This window comes from Aptenodytes patagonicus, chromosome 8 (assembly GCF_965638725.1).
Source record: "Aptenodytes patagonicus chromosome 8, bAptPat1.pri.cur, whole genome shotgun sequence".
Taxonomy (NCBI): domain Eukaryota; kingdom Metazoa; phylum Chordata; class Aves; order Sphenisciformes; family Spheniscidae; genus Aptenodytes; species Aptenodytes patagonicus.
In genome coordinates this window covers 8649947-8666310 of record NC_134956.1, presented here as the reverse complement: position 1 = coordinate 8666310, position 16364 = coordinate 8649947, and the positions used below count along the sequence as shown (strand labels likewise).

At 49.3% G+C, this 16364-nt stretch overlaps 2 protein-coding genes across 2 annotated transcripts in view; both read right to left on the bottom strand.

Moving 5' to 3' along the window:
• Window positions 1-5654: 5654 nt before the first annotated feature.
• Window positions 5655-8211, bottom strand: BRK1 (BRICK1 subunit of SCAR/WAVE actin nucleating complex). The gene is made up of 3 exons (XM_076346255.1): window positions 8057-8211; window positions 7889-7971; window positions 5655-7809 (listed from the first exon to the last, which is right to left on the bottom strand). The coding sequence occupies exons 1-3, from the start codon at window positions 8172-8174 to the stop codon at window positions 7783-7785; spliced, it is 228 nt and encodes a 75-aa protein (XP_076202370.1). The 5' UTR covers window positions 8175-8211; the 3' UTR covers window positions 5655-7782.
• A 104-nt stretch (window positions 8212-8315) lies between these two features.
• FANCD2 (FA complementation group D2) overlaps window positions 8316-16364 on the bottom strand; it is a 54110-nt gene continuing 46061 nt past the window's right edge. The window contains exons 38-44 of the mRNA XM_076346254.1: window positions 15777-15848; window positions 14183-14221; window positions 13465-13539; window positions 12264-12338; window positions 9144-9290; window positions 8539-8613; window positions 8316-8393 (exon numbers count right to left, since the gene is read on the bottom strand). Of these exons, the coding sequence (XP_076202369.1) occupies window positions 8316-8393; window positions 8539-8613; window positions 9144-9290; window positions 12264-12338; window positions 13465-13539; window positions 14183-14221; window positions 15777-15848 (561 nt within the window). The remainder of the gene's footprint in view (window positions 8394-8538; window positions 8614-9143; window positions 9291-12263; window positions 12339-13464; window positions 13540-14182; window positions 14222-15776; window positions 15849-16364) is intronic.

Here is a 16364-nt window from a genome sequence, read left to right as displayed (position 1 = left end):
TTTCGTATTTATACTCGTAGCTTTTGTAGCTGAGCTTTAGCAAACAAAAGATGGGAGCTAAGGAAACCTGAACCATGCTCCAGTGCACTATCAGGCAGCGAGGCACCAGCCAGCTGCCTTGCCACGCATTGGATGAGCCTGGATCTTGAGGCTTGCTACTGACAAGCCACCAATTTTGATAATGCTCTCCTTCTGCTTTTCAAGCAGGAAAACACTTCAGAGGTCTGATTTGGCAGCTGTAGTCTTGGGGATATCCCATAACTAGAGAAGTGCAGTTCCACATGCCTAACGAAGCAATGGAGACTGTTGGGGTGTTTGCACCTTCAAGAGAGCTTGCACTGTGTGCATGCATTTATTTCCTTTCATTTGCATTTCCTGTTTAATTCCTAGAGAAACAGAAGCCAAGAGATTATATTATACAACATCTAATGTCTAATTGACATTAGACACCTACAAGGCAGACAGCTACATTCATCCCTCCTTTGTGCTCACTGAGGCCTTCCTAGGGTACAAACCTTATGATATTGTTTTATGTATCTGTCTTAGGGGGAGACTACTGCCTTATAGTAAAAGCCTACCAACGTTTGTGCAGGCATGCCAGCTAAGTAGCTCAGGTGTCTGAAGTTAGGTCACCTGAATGCTATCAACAAGTCCGTGACAAATGGAGGGGAAAAAAGACTTCAACCCTGCTGTTCTCTCAACCAAAGGTTGGTCTAGCCTAGCGTCCCTGGGTGAAGCCCAGGATGGCATGTAAGAGCAAGGCAAGCATGGGATAATTCCCATGTGTGCTCTCCTGTGCCCCTGTGACCTACAGCACCAACTTTGTGAGCAGTGCAGGGGCCTGGTGACCTCTCAGCTGGCTCCTGGCAGCACTCCAAACTCTTTCCAGGCCATGTGCAACACCCCTTGAGGAGCGGATGGACCAACATAGGGCCCCTCAGGGCTTTCTTACCGGGAGAGCTCTCAAGCGCACAGAGGAAGACTGCACTAAAGCACTGGAGGGAAAAACCATCATCCACGCTTCTCAGGGAGAAGGCATTAAAAGCCTCTCCCCTGCAACACTTTTACACCTTGTTGGCAATAGTAACTGCAATCTAAGCCAAGGCCTCAGAACGAACAACAGGCCCAGCCTCCCTTTAGTCTAAAAAGCCATGTGATTACTGTTGTAACCCCCCCCCCCGCCCCCCCAAACTGCCTTATCTGTACTAAAGAATGGCCTTGGTTGTAAATGTGTGTTTTGCTTCCCTGTCCTGTGAACAGTGGCCACAGCCTTATCAGCACAGCTGAAAGCTTATGAATGCTTCAGCCAGCCTTTCAACACCCTGTTCAAGCAGTGGGGTGTTCACCACTTTGTTACTCCCAAGGCAGTGAAAGCCTCGCTCAGGGAGCGTCTTAACAGGAGGCTCAGCACCCAGATGTGGAGATACTTGGCACATCCCCAGTTGGTGATGGCCCATCAACTAGGATGCATCAAGGGCCCATTAATTAGTGAGGACCTTTGTTTTGCATCCAGTACATTTGTTCGTCAGGCTTGTGTCTCTGGAGATGTTCTTGATGGCTTCCTTCTTTTCCTGGGTATCCCATTTGAGGACGTCCACAGCCAGATGACCCTGCTGCAATAAACGTTCCCTCACCCCATGGACCCTCACCGGTCCATGTGACTGTCCAGGTCGGGTTCCCATCACTGCCTCCCTCACCGTGCGTCAGTCAGGTTGGTGGATGGATGCAACCTGAATGCTCACAAGTCTATGGGGCCAGATGGGATCAACCCGAGAGTGCTGAGGGAGCTGGCGGAGGAGCTCGCCAAGCCACTCTCCATCATTTATCAGCAGTCTTGGTTAACAGGGGAGGTCTCAGATGACTGGAGGCTTGCCGATGTGACGCCCATCTACAAGAAGGGCCGGAAGGAGGATCCGGGGAACTACAGGCCTGTCAGCCTGACCTCGGTGCCGGGGAAGATTATGGAGCGGTTCATCTTGAGGGTGCTCACAAGGCATGAGCGGGACAACCAGGGGATCAGGCCCAGCCCGCACGGGTTCATGAAAGGCAGGTCCTGCTTGACCAACCTGATGTCCTTCTATGACCAGGTGACCCGCCTAGTGGATGAGGGAAAGGCTGTGGAGGTGGTCTACCTGGACTTCAGTAAGGCCTTTGACACCGTCTCCCACAGCATTCTCCTCGAGAAGCTGGCAGCTCACGGCTTAGACAGGTGGACTCTGCGGTGGGTCAAAAACTGGCTGGACGGCCGGGCCCAGAGAGTTGTGGTGAATGGAGTTACATCCAGTTGGCGGCCGGTCACGAGCGGTGTTCCCCAGGGCTCAGTTTTGGGGCCGGTCTTGTTCAATATCTTTATCGATGATCTGGACGAGGGGATTGAGTGCACCCTCAGTCATTTTGCAGACGACACCAAGTTGGGCAGGAGCGTTGATCTGCTCGAGGGTAGGAAGGCTCTGCAGAGGGACCTGGACAGGCTGGATTGATGGGCCCAGGCCAACTGTAGGAGATTCAACAAGGCCAAGTGCTGGGTCCTGCACTTGGGTCACAACAACCCCATGCAGCGCTACAGGCTTGGGGAAGAGTGGCTGGAAAGCTGCCCGGTGGAAAAGGACCTGGGGGTGTTGGCCGACAGCCGGCTGAACATGAGCCGGCAGTGTGCCCAGGCGGCCAATGGCATCCTGGCCTGTATCAGAAATGGTGTGGCCAGCAGGAGTAGGGAAGTGATTGTGCCCCTGTACTCGGCACTGGTGAGGCCGCACCTCGAATACTGTGTTCAGTTTTGGGCCCCTCACTACAAGAAGGACGTTGAGGTGCTGGAGCGTGTCCAGAGAAGGGCAACAAGGCTGGTGAGGGGTCTGGAGAACAAGTCTGATGAGGAGCGGCTGAGGGAACTGGGGTTGTTTAGCCTGGAGAAAAGGAGGCTGAGGGGAGACCTCATCACTCTCTACAACTACCTGAAAGGAGGTTGTAGTGAGGTGGGGGTCAGTCTCTTCTCCCAAGTAACAAGCGATAGGACAAGAGGAAACGGCCTCAAGTTGCGCCAGGGGAGGTTTAGATTGGACATGAGGAAAAATTTCTTTACTGAAAGAGTGGTTAAACATTGGAACAGGCTGCCCAGGGAAGTGGTTGAGTCCCCATCCCTGGAGGTATTTAAAAGATGAGTAGATGAGGTGCTTAGGGATGGTTTAGTGGACATGGTGGTGTTGGGTCGACAGTTGGACTCAATGATCTTAGAGGTCTTTTCCAACCTCAATGATTCTATGACTCTATTTTTGAAGAACGTGTGTTTCTTCACATCTATATTCATGTCATTAGTGCAATTCCATTGTTATTAATACAAAAATATTTGCCCTGCTCCCAAATGGCTGCGAAGGAGCAAGGGGAAGGCTTGGGGGGGCTGGAGATCTGAGGAAGCGGCTGCTGGCTGCTAGAGAAGTAGGGAGCAGTGAACTGCACCCAGCTGCTGGCCTGGCTGAGCCCATGAATCCTGCAGCAAGCACGGGGGAATCAACGTGGGTTCTGAGGGTACTCTCCCCACCCACCGCCCTGACCAGTCTTCCAGGAGCAACCTGCAACAAGACCTGCTCAAAATCAGCGCCTCTCTTCTTCCTCGTCCTCCCAGTTGCCTGGGGTCCCTTCCCACCTCCATTCTTCTGGCCTCGCAGCAGGGCTGGAAGCGCCTTGTGGAGGCAGAGCCACAGGCAGGTGAGAGCGCACACTCCCCGGGAAGCACGGGAGCCCAAGAGACCGCTCCATGCTCCAGCTGATCCTCCCTCTTGATACAGCCCCTTTCCTCAGCACTTTTGAGCACGCAGGCATCGCAAAGGATGTCAATATTCAATCCTCACCTTTTGTGGAGGACGCTTGTCCTAGGGCAGCCAAAGCAGGTACTGCTGTCACAGTTTTGGTAGGGGAAATGGTGAGGGTTAGTAGAGACACCAACAGCAGAGGGGGAGAATGGCCTCCAAGAGGTAATGTAAATCCACTCCTCACACCCATTTCTCCCACATTGAAGCATTTTACTGCAAGAGAGCTCTCCTGCAGCTCCCTTCCCTTGCGCTAAAAGCAACGTTTAACCCAGCCTCGGCTCCAATGGCATTTCTGCCCTCCCCTGCCACAAGGGCCAGAGGCAGAACCCACAATGCACATCTAGCTTTTTAAGTCAGGCTAAATATCAGATAAAGTCTCCCCTGGAGATTTCCTGGGGGTGCTCTTTCTGTACCTACAGAGGTACAGGCACATGGATCTCCTGTGAACATGAAGTCAAGGTGAGCTGTCAGCAAGACTCCGAGTTTGATCTATCCGGTGTTTCCCCAGGATATTATTCTCAAACTTTTGCTCCAGGATGTACCCAATGAGAATCCTCCCCTCCCCAAAAAGAGGGCTCTGTCAACTACTGTCTTCACATTTCTGTGATACAAGTGAAAACGTACAAGGATGTGTCAGACTGCAGGGGAAAGAGAGGGACAGTGAGGGGAAAGGTAAGCTGATGGTGCATCCACCCTAAAGCTTTTATGTGCACTAGGACCAAATCCCAGGTCACGATGCTTTGCAGAGTTCAGAGCAATACTGCTAGCAGCTTTTTGGAAATTGGACACAAAAATCTCAGTGAATCTGGAGACCTTCCATATCCCTGTGACTTTCCCAGCTCACTGACCTGGCGTGACCAGCAGGCAATCACAGGCAGGCAGGGCCAATCCTCTCTTTGAGAGACAACTACTCGAGGTGACTTCCACTGCTGTCAGCGCCTTGGCACCAAAATGCAAGCAGACACTATCTTCTGGGATCTTTGAAGTCCAGCTTTGCAAAGCTATTAGGGACAAAGCACAGCTCTCCCTCAACAATTCAGCTGTGTCCTAACACATTCCTCTCTTGAGATCACCTCAGGTCACTGAATTATCAGGTTCAATCACCTGCAACATAAAGGGGATGAAGGTACATTTGACTTTAAAGCTGTTTCCTAAAATCAAGGCTCTGCTAGCAGTAGATACCTAGAGAGCCCGAAGATTATTTACTAGAAGCTAGAATTATTTGAGAAGTCTGGTCCAATCCATTCATCTTAAAATATGTGCTTTGGATCAGACACTACAACCTTTATGGGGTAGGCAAAGCTTGAATTCAAGGTCTATCTCCCTCTTGTGGTGACACCAGAAAAATGGTGATGCCAACATAGTATCACCCTGTCTCCCACCCGAGATCAAAATTCAGTACTACCACTCGTTCCTAAACCTTGGAACTGATAACTCCAATGAGGACTGCAGGATTGCTCCGATTGCTCCATGAGGTCTGGCTGCCTGCCCAGCAGGCAGCGAGCACTAGAAGCCCAGTTTACCATTTGAGAGCGCAAACCTTTCTCAAGCTACAGATGTGGCTCAGGCTGTAATGAAACTGCTCCATTCTAGCACCTTAGTATGAGGCTTCAAAACAGCCTGCTCTCCAGTTCAGGCTTTGGGAGGTCTCAGACCACCAAAAGCTCTCAGCTACCAATAACTAGAGCTGCAAGCATGCCTGAGCACCCAGCTCTCTCAGGACAAGAGGAAAGTCTGCTTTGAGGACACAGAGCACGTTGTCATCTCCTGCTACATTAAATGTACGGTAGGGAGAACAGCACCACTAACACAGCACGTAAATCAATCTCCCGATTTAGAATACACAAATCCACTCCAGAAAAGTTTAATGTGGGTTCCTGGGGCATCATATCCTGAAAGAGACACAGTACAAGAAAAAACAGGCAAGCAGAATTCCCCAGTCTTTAAAACAATCCCAATGCTTCAAATATATCAAAGCTCCATCTACTACAAGGCTGCACACCGCAGCAGCTGCTGGAAGAAGCAGTATCAGCCCAAGGACCAGGAGGCTCTCCATCCCCGAGAGGTGGCCTGGAATTAGCAGCACCCAAACCAGAAAGCCTGGTTTTGCAGAGCCCTTGGGAACTACTGACTCCCTGAAAGGGAAAGAAAAAGGGCAGTACTCTGTACCCCAGTGAGCTGCCCCGCATCCCTGCTGGAAGATGAACCAGACAGGCTGATCCCACAGTGTTCAAGCTCTGTGAGAGCACGTGTCCTGGGAGGAGCAGTACCCTCCAGAAGACGGATCCCTACACCAGAACTGCTTTGGCCACACTGACTGTGTGGCAACACCTACTCCTGTGAGAAACCCTGGGGCCAGAGGAAAAAGGGAGAACCATTACAACAGCCTGTCAGGAGACCAGGAAGGGATCTGAGAGACACCCCACACTACTAGCTGGGAACAGGAACAAGCAATGGATCTCAAGCGAAGAGGTCAGCCGGGTACAGCCCCAGTCCCAGGGATGTCTGTGGCACCCTCTGTCTCCCAGTCTTTGGGTAAAGAATCATAGGATAATTTAGGCAGGGACCTCTGGTGGTCTCTAGCTCACCCCCCTCACACACATTCAAAGCAGGGCTAACTTCAAAGTCAGATCAAGCCGTTCAGGGCCTTGTCCAGACTAGTATCGAGTTACCTCCAAGTATGGAGATCTCAGGACTCCACTCCAGCACATCCAGAATAAGCAGTGCATGGACGTGCATGGGCCACGGGCGTACTTTTGATGTACTTGGGCCACAGAGTAAATGCCTCTGAGGGAAGAGGTAGGTACTTTGCCTCTACCTACCAATCTTGTATGACAGCACCATCTCTCATCATTTGGTATCGCCTCCAAGCAAAAGCACAATGATCTGTGGCTGCTCCACTCCACTGTAAGCTCTGCAGGGTTGGTACGAAGCACTTATTTCCCCTGGTACTACGCACCAGAAGCGGCCATGCCTCCCAGATGTGCAGCCCAACCTGACAGTAAAGCGTCACTGGCCAGGTGAGCTGAGGGAAAGGCTGGAGGAGCACTTATTCAAACAATGGAAAACACGGAGCTTCCTATGGAGAACAAAACTGTGAGCTTGGGGGAGGACCTATATTGAGGAGCAACCAGCTGATGTCAGATCTAACAGGCTCAAAACTATAAAGAACATTAAGTTACCCAGGGGTCCAGTAAACACTGCAGACATCACATTGCCATCATGAAAAAGACAGCTTTCAGTTGGAGAATAATATACCGAGACATTTAAAGCCTGCTGGGAAGCAAGAAGACATTACAGACACCAACTCCACCAACTCCCCAACAAATGCTAAATATGAGCAGTGAGTCTGCAGCTCTAGATGCCCACTGAAAAACTGAGATAAACAGAGGAGTGGTGGGAAGGGAAGAGAGATTTCCTTCTCCTTGCCACTTGCCTCCCTAGAGAGGAGGATAAGCACCTCTTCCTAGGTGCCAGCAAAGGGCACTCTCCTGTGGCATTGCGCACGACAGGTCAGCCTGCTGTCCCCACCTAGCCCTGGCAGTGTGCACATGTGCAGGTTGAGACACCCTCCAAACCATCGTGATCACCAGATTTTCCGCTGTGGCCCCAGCAGGAGCACAAAGCACCTCAAAGGTTGAGCGACGCTGGTCAGGTGCCTCCCAGAGCTGACAGCAGCCAGGCCTGCAGCCCCGGGAGTATGTCCCCTCCCATCACAGCCACCATGTGCGGGGAGGAAGGCGGGCCTGAACCCCTGGGCCAGGCGGGTGGAAGGGCAGGCTCTGGACATCCAAGACGGTGGCAGGGAGCCGGGCATCCCGTGGCCCAGCCCCAGGCAGGCAGAGAGCAGGCAGGGCGGGAGCACAGCGGTTTATTGGCAACACAAGCAGAGGCGGTGGCGGCGGCGGCAGGCCCCGAGCAGGGTGCGGGGCGGCGGTGCTCCGGCGGGGTGGGGGGGCCCGGGGCCGCCCTAGGCCTACGTCAGCGTCTCGCCCTTGGTGACCTGCCGGGAAGAGGAAACGCCTCAGCCAAGGCCGGCCCCGGCCCGAGCCCCCCCCCCCCGCCGTCGCCCCGCCGCTCACCCGGGCCTCGATGTACTCGATCCTGCGCTCGAGCGCCGTCAGCTTCTCGTTCAGGGTGGCCAGCCGGGACCGGCACGACATGTCTGCGGGGAGGCGGCAGTGAGAGACCGCGGGCGCCCGCCCCGGCCCGCCACCACCCCCTCGCCGCCGCCGCCCCGGCGCCCTCACCGAAGGAGTTGAGGAAGTCCGCGATCTTCTTGATGGAGCTGGTGATCACCTCGATGTACTCGCGGTTGGCCCAGTCCTGGTGGATCTCCCGCTGCACCGGGTCCTCCTGCACCGACATGGCCGCCCCTGCCACCCCGGCGTGCACCGCGCCTGCGTGGGGCTACGCATTCCCCGCCCCCCCCCCCCGCGCCTGCGCGTCGCCGGGGGGAGCCGCCCCCGCTGCCGCCTCAGGCCCCACCCGCCGCCGCCGCCCGGTGTCTCAGGGTTCCGTGGGAGGGGGGCCCGGCCCGGCCGCGCCGTCCTCGTCGCTGGCGTCCGTGCCGCTCCCGCTCGGCTCCTGCGGGGGATGCCGCCGTCAGAGCCGAAGTTGCTGTCGTCCCCCCCCCGCTCCACCCGCCGCCTTTGCGTTACAACAAGCGTTTGAGCCAGCGGCAGACCCAAGTCGCTCAAAGCAGCAGGCAGTGTCGCCTGCGAAGAAGTACCTCAGCAGGACTTTCTGCGGAGTCCTCCTCGTCGGAGTCCCTCTCCTCAGAGGCTTGAGACAAAATTTCTTCTCCCTAAGTTGAACGCAAAAGACCTGTACTGAGTGTATGCGAAGCAGCCAAAGCGTGCCAGGATGGAGTGGAAGAAAGCAGCATTTCGTTACCGCCTTAAACAGTTTTTGAGTAAAAAGCAGATTTTGTTTTGACTGTCCTGCTTCTACAGTGAAAGATGAAGAAAACAGCCAGAACTGGCTTCTGTTAAAGCCACACACAAGGTGTTCAAGTGACCTTTACCTCTCCTGTTCTTTGCGTGTAGCTCTTGCCACCGAGCAGAGGAAGGGTCCCCCATACCCATTCATTACAAACAAAAAAACCTGACCGCTTCAGTGTGAGAGCCTCATTGCAAGGAAGCCCCCAGAGATGCAGGCCCTTAATCTTGAAATAAAATGCTTCTTTCTGCTGCACTAGACATAACTAATATGGTCACACTGAATTTGGCCTTTTAGCTCTACCCGCACACAAGGGCAGAATTACAGTTGTCTGGGCAAGATAAGCATTGTCCGTTCCCAGGTTTTAATTGCCCCAGGCAGGGCAGTTGGTCTTACCTGAAGATCCCGATTTTTAAGGATGCCCACCCAGAACGCCTCCTGGCAGTGGTTGAACGCCAGCATTGCCTTCACTCGGTATACAAATTGTTCCAGGGACTTCTTCAACAAAGGCACGTGGTTGGTCAGTCCAATGTCTTGGCGAATCTAATTATGAAACAGTATAACACGACTACGATTGATTCCTGCCCAAGTGTTCTGGCTATTTAAAAAGCCATTGGTTATACAGGTAGGAGGGATGGGACACGATCCCCACAAAGCTTGCCCAGGTTATGTCATTTTTTGGCCAAATTCTCTTATATCTTTTGTTAAAAAATAAGACTCAGATAAGCATTTTGTCTAAGGCAGTAAAATGATGCTTTGCAACAATCCAAACAGCCATATCCACTCTGGATAAAGATAGAAGGAGCCTCAGCTTTTCTCATGAACCTTAGAGAGAGGCTAGTAACTCCTCTATGTAAGTCAGATGAGTTCTGCTGACCCTTGGGAAATTATTTCGAGAATCTACTTTTCATTTGCTCCGTCATCTCAGCAACAGGCTGGTGTCACTTGCTCTGTTCTCCAAGAACAACACACAGCTCTTCACACACAGATCTCACACTGCTGCCATCTTGCTCATGGCAGCCACAGCTTGCTTGCACACGAATGTCTGGAAGCTGCATTGCTGCTGGTGCATGCAATTGATAATGTTTGGGTAAGTCTGACTCACCTACAAGTTATTGTTGGTAAAATAGCAGTTATCTATGGAGGTCAGCAATGGACAATCACACCATTCCAGTCCAAAGCAAAAAGTAATGCTGTAAGTGACCAGACTCCAAGACTACCTACCTAGGAAGGGAGATAGCTACTTGCTGATAGCCACAAGCTGCCAGCTAATGCTGCAGGGAGTTTCATGTTACGAAATTGCTGAATTCCCAAGCACAGAGAAGAAAGAATGAGAAAGGTGTTGAATAAGCCACTGCAATAACAATCTTTTCTTGCTCAGTGTCTGATGCAATTCCTTTACACTAGCTACATGGAATGTGTGTGCACTATAAACTCCAGAGCCAACCTGTCCAGACCACAGAAGCACTGGCTTTTGGAGAACTAGGACAGGAGGGAACAGATGGAATTGCTGTAAGCAAAAACCAGCCGAGGAAGGGCAGCTATGCCAGCTATTGTGTGAGATTTAGCTCCAGGCGAGCATCTCTTCCTGCTAGGCTTGGATTTGCAGTACAGAATAGTCACTGCTAAACCAGACAACTTGCCAAGAGCCATAAACAATTATTTTGTGCATAAGTATTTTCCTCTTTCATGAGAATACTTTGTAACCTTCTTGCATTAAGATGCTGTCATTAGCTATACTCTGAAATCAGACCAGCTTCATTTCTTGGAAGAGTTCAACATGCCTGGGAAGAGGGACGCTGCTTTGCTTTGTGTTCTGCCAACGGGGAATGGGTAACTGAGTACCAACAGCAGTCTGTTCTCTAGCCTGTGTAACAGGCAGGACCTAGCAATCATCAGCACTAATCAGAATCAAATCAGGGAAAACCTCGCTAATGAGACAATCAACAATCACAGTGCTCCCTGGGTCTTGGAACCTGACCAACTCTCTGCAGGCAGTTTGGAGACTCAACAAAGTACCATGGCATTTGCAAAAATCTGTCTCCAGAAACTGTCCTTATGTCCAGCATTAGATATGTAAACAGAAGAGAGGCTTGGTGTGGAAGAGTAAATGACAAATACTTAGGAAGTTACAGGTGAAGCTGATTGCTACTGTCTGCTGTGTGATGCTCTTTAAAGACACTCATTGAGGGAGAGTAGCAAATCTTAGGTAACACTACATGGTACGTCAGTGAGCATCTACTAGTTTTGTATGAAAGTGAAATCGAGACTAGTTTAACAAATGTTGGTGTCAACTCCTCTTCAAACAGGTAGGGAGCATTCATTGCATACATTTATTTGCCTAGATTCAGCTGCTGCCTTCTCATTCTTGCAAATATGATGTGGCACAGAGACCTAATCAGATTGCAACAGACACAAGAATGGTGGTGAAATGCAGGTGTTCACTAATCGCAGTTATATGCTAACAGGGGCCATGGGACACAGCACTTGAAAATGCTAATCAAGTGCAAAGACAAACAAGACATCACAAGCTGCAATGATGTTATCCTGTTTACAAGGCGAATTGTCTTTAAAGCAGGCATGAGGATTTCACCTTCAAACATGAGAAGGACTTTTTAGCATCTCCAGGGTTTGTGCCAGCTTCCAATTCTCCCCTGTGCCGATAGCTGCAATGGCATGTTCTGATCTCCAGCTAGACTTTTATGCTCCTGATGCCAGCTCTGGACTAAATTGGTAGCAAATCTAGCTTGGGGAGCCGTGCTAATAGCTGGCTTTCTCCCTTCAACTACTTTGGCAAAGCTCCCTTCTCGGACACGTGTTCTTGAACCTCTTAGGAGTCTAACAGGAACAAAGCAGCGCACATGAAGTTCTTTCTAACTGCCTTTTCCCATGTGATTCTCTCTTGTGACAAGCACTGGCTCTCCACACTGTAAGCAGGATGCTAATCCTCTCCTTCCTTCCTGCCCCAAGTCTCCTACAGAGAGACTGGCAGACTGGTTGCGTGTTACCAGCTTCCTCCCCTCCCTCTGCCCTCTTCCCTAGTATCAACGTAACAATGCCAAAAAGGTACCTCAAGAGGACTTTGAGTAAGGTTTTCCCCTTGCCTGCCTCCTGTTGCTGACTCTTCTGACTCGCAAGGCTGTTGATCTTTGCCAAAGCCTCTCTCCCATATTATCAATCTGGCATCTGTACTTTATACAAGGTCTCTAAGGTCTTAGCTTGTGTCCTCAGAAACACCCTCTTAAGATGCCAACAACCAAAGATGTCGAGAACCTCTGTCCTAAAAAAGAGTACGCTAACCTGATCTAACATCCAAGTCGGCCACTTCCAGATCAAATACTTCAACTTTTGGGCCGTTAATCAAGGTTATTTCTCCTCCTCTCAGAGTTTTTGCTTGCACAAAGCAAAGCACAGGAAGCCTGCAAGTAGAACCTGCCTATGCCCTGGAAAAGCAGTGGAAGGGAAATAAATCATTCTTAGGACAGGAGTTTGTGCTGCATTTAGAACTTTTCCTACCTTGGAATGGCCACACATGTGATGAAGTTGTCTGGTACTGAGCTGCAAGGTTTTCAGCAAACTCTGCACATCATCCTGCAATAAACAAGTAGACCAGCATATCATTCTCAAAGGATTTTTCCGTAAGGGAAACAAGATTAGTGAGACAGTACTAGTCCTAGCAATCCTTTCAAAGGGTTATGGGATAAAGAGATGATGCACGTATGCAGGAAACATCAGGCGAATGGGATGAAGCCATAGGAGACTTGCACTGTGCATATAAGTCAAGTAACTGGTAATAAAAGTGTGACCACATGTCATAAGGCCAAGGACTTTGAACTGAAACTGATTTTGAATGAGTTTGGAATGAACGCGTATCAGTGAAAGAGGGGCAATTAAAATCAAGACAACCTTGTCACTTCTTGCCTTGAGTACAACCTTCTGAAATAGGGGAACCAGAGGAAAAGTATAAAACATACTGCTAGATTGTGGTATTTGAAACGCATCCAACACAAACTCTGGATATCAGTCCTCTCTATTGAACAAATTATGTGGCACTTTCTGTTGTCCAGTGGCAATGACTAGGTATCTGTTTGATAACCTCATTCCCTCAAACATGCATGAGAACAGATCTTACATTTGCAATAGAAGAGAGTTATCTATTAGAGAGACAATTTGCGAAGACTAAGCCAAAGAACGAGTCTCGCTGGCAAAGCTGGATTGCCTTGCAACAAAGCAGGGGGAATAAGTGAACTGTTCTTGCTTGTCAGGTAGTGCAGCAAGGTTGGCCTGTCCATCTGCGCTCATGCATGTTGTCCTGCTCAAACCTCCAAGAATTATTGCAAAGACACCAATGTCAACTGTCCATCTGGACCACAAGCCCTCGCCAACCTGACTGCTCATGTGAGCTTCCTACTCCATGGGTGACACCTTTGTGGTAATAACTTCTGAAGGAAATGGAGGTTGAAAGGGCTTCCTTTGCTAACAGTGAAGCCATCCAACCAGAAGTGATGGCAAGCTGGGAAACAGTGATCTGTTTGCTGAGAGAGCACTGGATGGGCAAGTAAACAGGGCAGAGCACAGCTGGAGACATTAGACATGTTTGTCATGAAGTGTCACAAGTGTCATGCCAACATGTGACCAGAGACAGGAATCTCCTTCTAGCAAGCATCAGTCATGCTTCCCAACTGGCTCCGGACAGTTTTGTCTCCAAAAGGCTTACCCTGTGCTTTTTAAAGCTGTAGTCCAGGAGAGGCATGGCAAGCTTCAGAAACGCTTCTACAAAGAGACGGCCGTACTATAAAAGAATTATAAATATATCAGATGGCAAATTTAAATTCCTTTTCAAAGAACCAGCACAAAGTCAGATAAGATAATGACACATTCTTTCAAGCTACCCCGGAGACTGTTCTCGCTTAGTAAAAGACTATATTTATGTGAAGGCTTGTACTGGGATATACAGGATCAGTAAAGGGTCCCACTTTAATCACTACAAAGAAAGGCTAGAAGGACAAGGTCTCATCATTGTACAGATCCCTGGTTTTATTCACTAGCAAATTGGGAATAAAACCAAACTAAACACAGAATATTAGAATCACTATACATATATATGTGTCCTAGCCAGAAAAAGGAGAGTTGCAGAGGGACACATGATCTTCCTGGGCTCCAAGGGAGACCTGTCTGCTGTGATGTCTCCTCTCACTTGCAGTACCATGGGGAAAGGAGAGAAGGGAAAGGGTCTGAAGTCAGTAATGCCAATTGCAGTAAGTTTGTTGTGGTCAAGCCATATGATGAGGATTAGTGGAAGACAGTTAAAGATATAAGAAACAGTATCTGCTGCTTCCAGAGAATTCAGTAACCGCTCTACTCCACTGAAGGCAATGATTCAAGAAAGCTGGTACTTAAGCTGCTCTCTTCAGTTACTTTGAATTCTTGCTTACCTTCAGGCAGATGCTGAGTACAGGCCTGCTGTCAAATACCTACTTGGGCAAGAGGGAAAAAAAGAGAGACAGATCAGTCCACAAGTCTGAAGGAAACAATGTCAGCACAGCAGCCAATAAAAAATAGCCCTTCATTACATACCCCTCATTAAAGTGTGAAACCTGTTCTAAGACAACATCCATTCTCCAGTTTCAACAGGGAACACCACGTAAGCACGTGAAATGTAGTGGCTGTCAGGCAGAAGTACTTGGCAGGATGGCCATTTGGTGATCTGAGGTGCACCTTTTGCAGATGGCACAAAATTATCTCAATGAGTCTGAAGTTCTTAATAGTTTGGGACCCAAAAGACCCAAGTCCAGCTGATGGGCAAGTAACCACATAACAGACGAAGCAAAACTGAGATGTGCAAAATAATGTATTTTGGAGGAAATAATGAAGCTATTACATTAACGGTGTTAATGTACCAGGTGTCACTGCACAGGTCACACACAGCTGTGGTCCAACAGCAAACAAAGAAATGGAACAGATGGTCTCAGCTCTCTTGAAGGCTTTCTTCTGGTATACGTTTGCCTATATATTTTTGCCAGTGACCAATTCTATAACTAATTAGTGAACGTTTTAACTGGCATAGCACACAGATGTGAGTGAGAGCTGTGAAGGTACCCTGGTGCTGCTATGGATTGCAAAACAGAACTAGCTGGTCCAGCTGTACCCTTTATGCTCTCAAAAGGCATCTGGAGTACGGGTGGGGCTCCAGTGAATGATGCTGCAAAGAATCCAGCTCAATTCACCAGAGCTCATAAGCTGAACTTGAAAAAGCTGGACTTGCCAATCATCACTTTGGATGTGATAAAAGCAAACAGTAATGATCAACCTAAGCAAGGAGAAAAGTGCAGCTGTACCTATCGCCTTCTGCCCAAAACATCATCATGCTCAGTGACACTGAATGTACCAACTCCAAAACTGACGGAAAGGAATATTTCATCTAGTGGGGCTGGCCTCTAGAGTTCATCACCACAGGATGACATGAATTGTCAGCAGGATTCAAAGGAAGATCTTATGTTGCCATAAGAGCAAGTGAAGCTGAGGGCTACCAGATAAGCACGGAACGCAGGTTACAGACAGGAATCCAAGCCTCCTGTTCAGAGTATTAGCCTGCCTTCAGCTGAATACATCAGGAGAACGTTTCCTTCTGTCAGATGTTATTCCAGATCTATCTGAAGGGTTTCTCCCATCTGCCTCTTCCACAGCTGGCAGTGGACTCGGTCAGACACAAAACACCGTACTAGGGAATTGGGGTGTTTGTTCAGTCCTTTTTCTGCACTTCCTTACATCGTCCGTTCTTTGTGCAGACTTACTATTTGTATGAGAACTACGTTAGTAAAATGTGCAGGCTGTAACAGTTTAGTAGTATTGAAGTGAAAGCTAAATAGATACCCTTGCACACAGATTATAACTGGCTTTATTTACCACCTCCAGGTTGTTCCACTAGTCAGCCATACTTCACGTTTTTCCCTTGTGCTCATGAACCTGGGTACACTGGGCTTGGCTGGGAATCTGAAGGTAAAGCCAGAAAAACCACCAGAACCTCACCTTGACCAAGTTAACAAGGATATGGAAATTCCGCACAGCAATGTTCCATCGCAGCAGCTTCTCCAGTTGCACCTAACAGGATGCAAGGGGACAATAACCCAAGATGGTGTATTTCCTCTCACCTTGCTGGATGCTCTCTCAGCATTTGCTCTACCCAAAGCGTTGTTGTTGTTGTTGTTGTTGAAGACAGAGGAACAAAGCTTCACCACAGGCAGATTCATCACAGCAAAACCACTTAATGGCAATTTCAGCCTGATCAATGCCCACATGGCTTAAAATGCTAAGAGTTAACACACTTCCTTGCTCTCAGAGCAGCTCTTGGTTGCAAAATAATTTTGTGCTCCCACACAGGCGTGCAGACCAACTGCACAGCTTAGTATTTTGCTGATTACTGCCTGTTTTCTGGTTATAGCTTCTGCTGGATTTACTGGATTTCTGACATAGTACAAACCAGAAAAAAGGGATGCTACCTATATGTTACACTGTATATCAGTTTTGGCTGATGAATGAAGCTGTCTGACTGCATTTCCTAGACAAAGTTCAGAAGTAGATTCCTTTCCAATTTATACATCTTTATCGTACTGTACA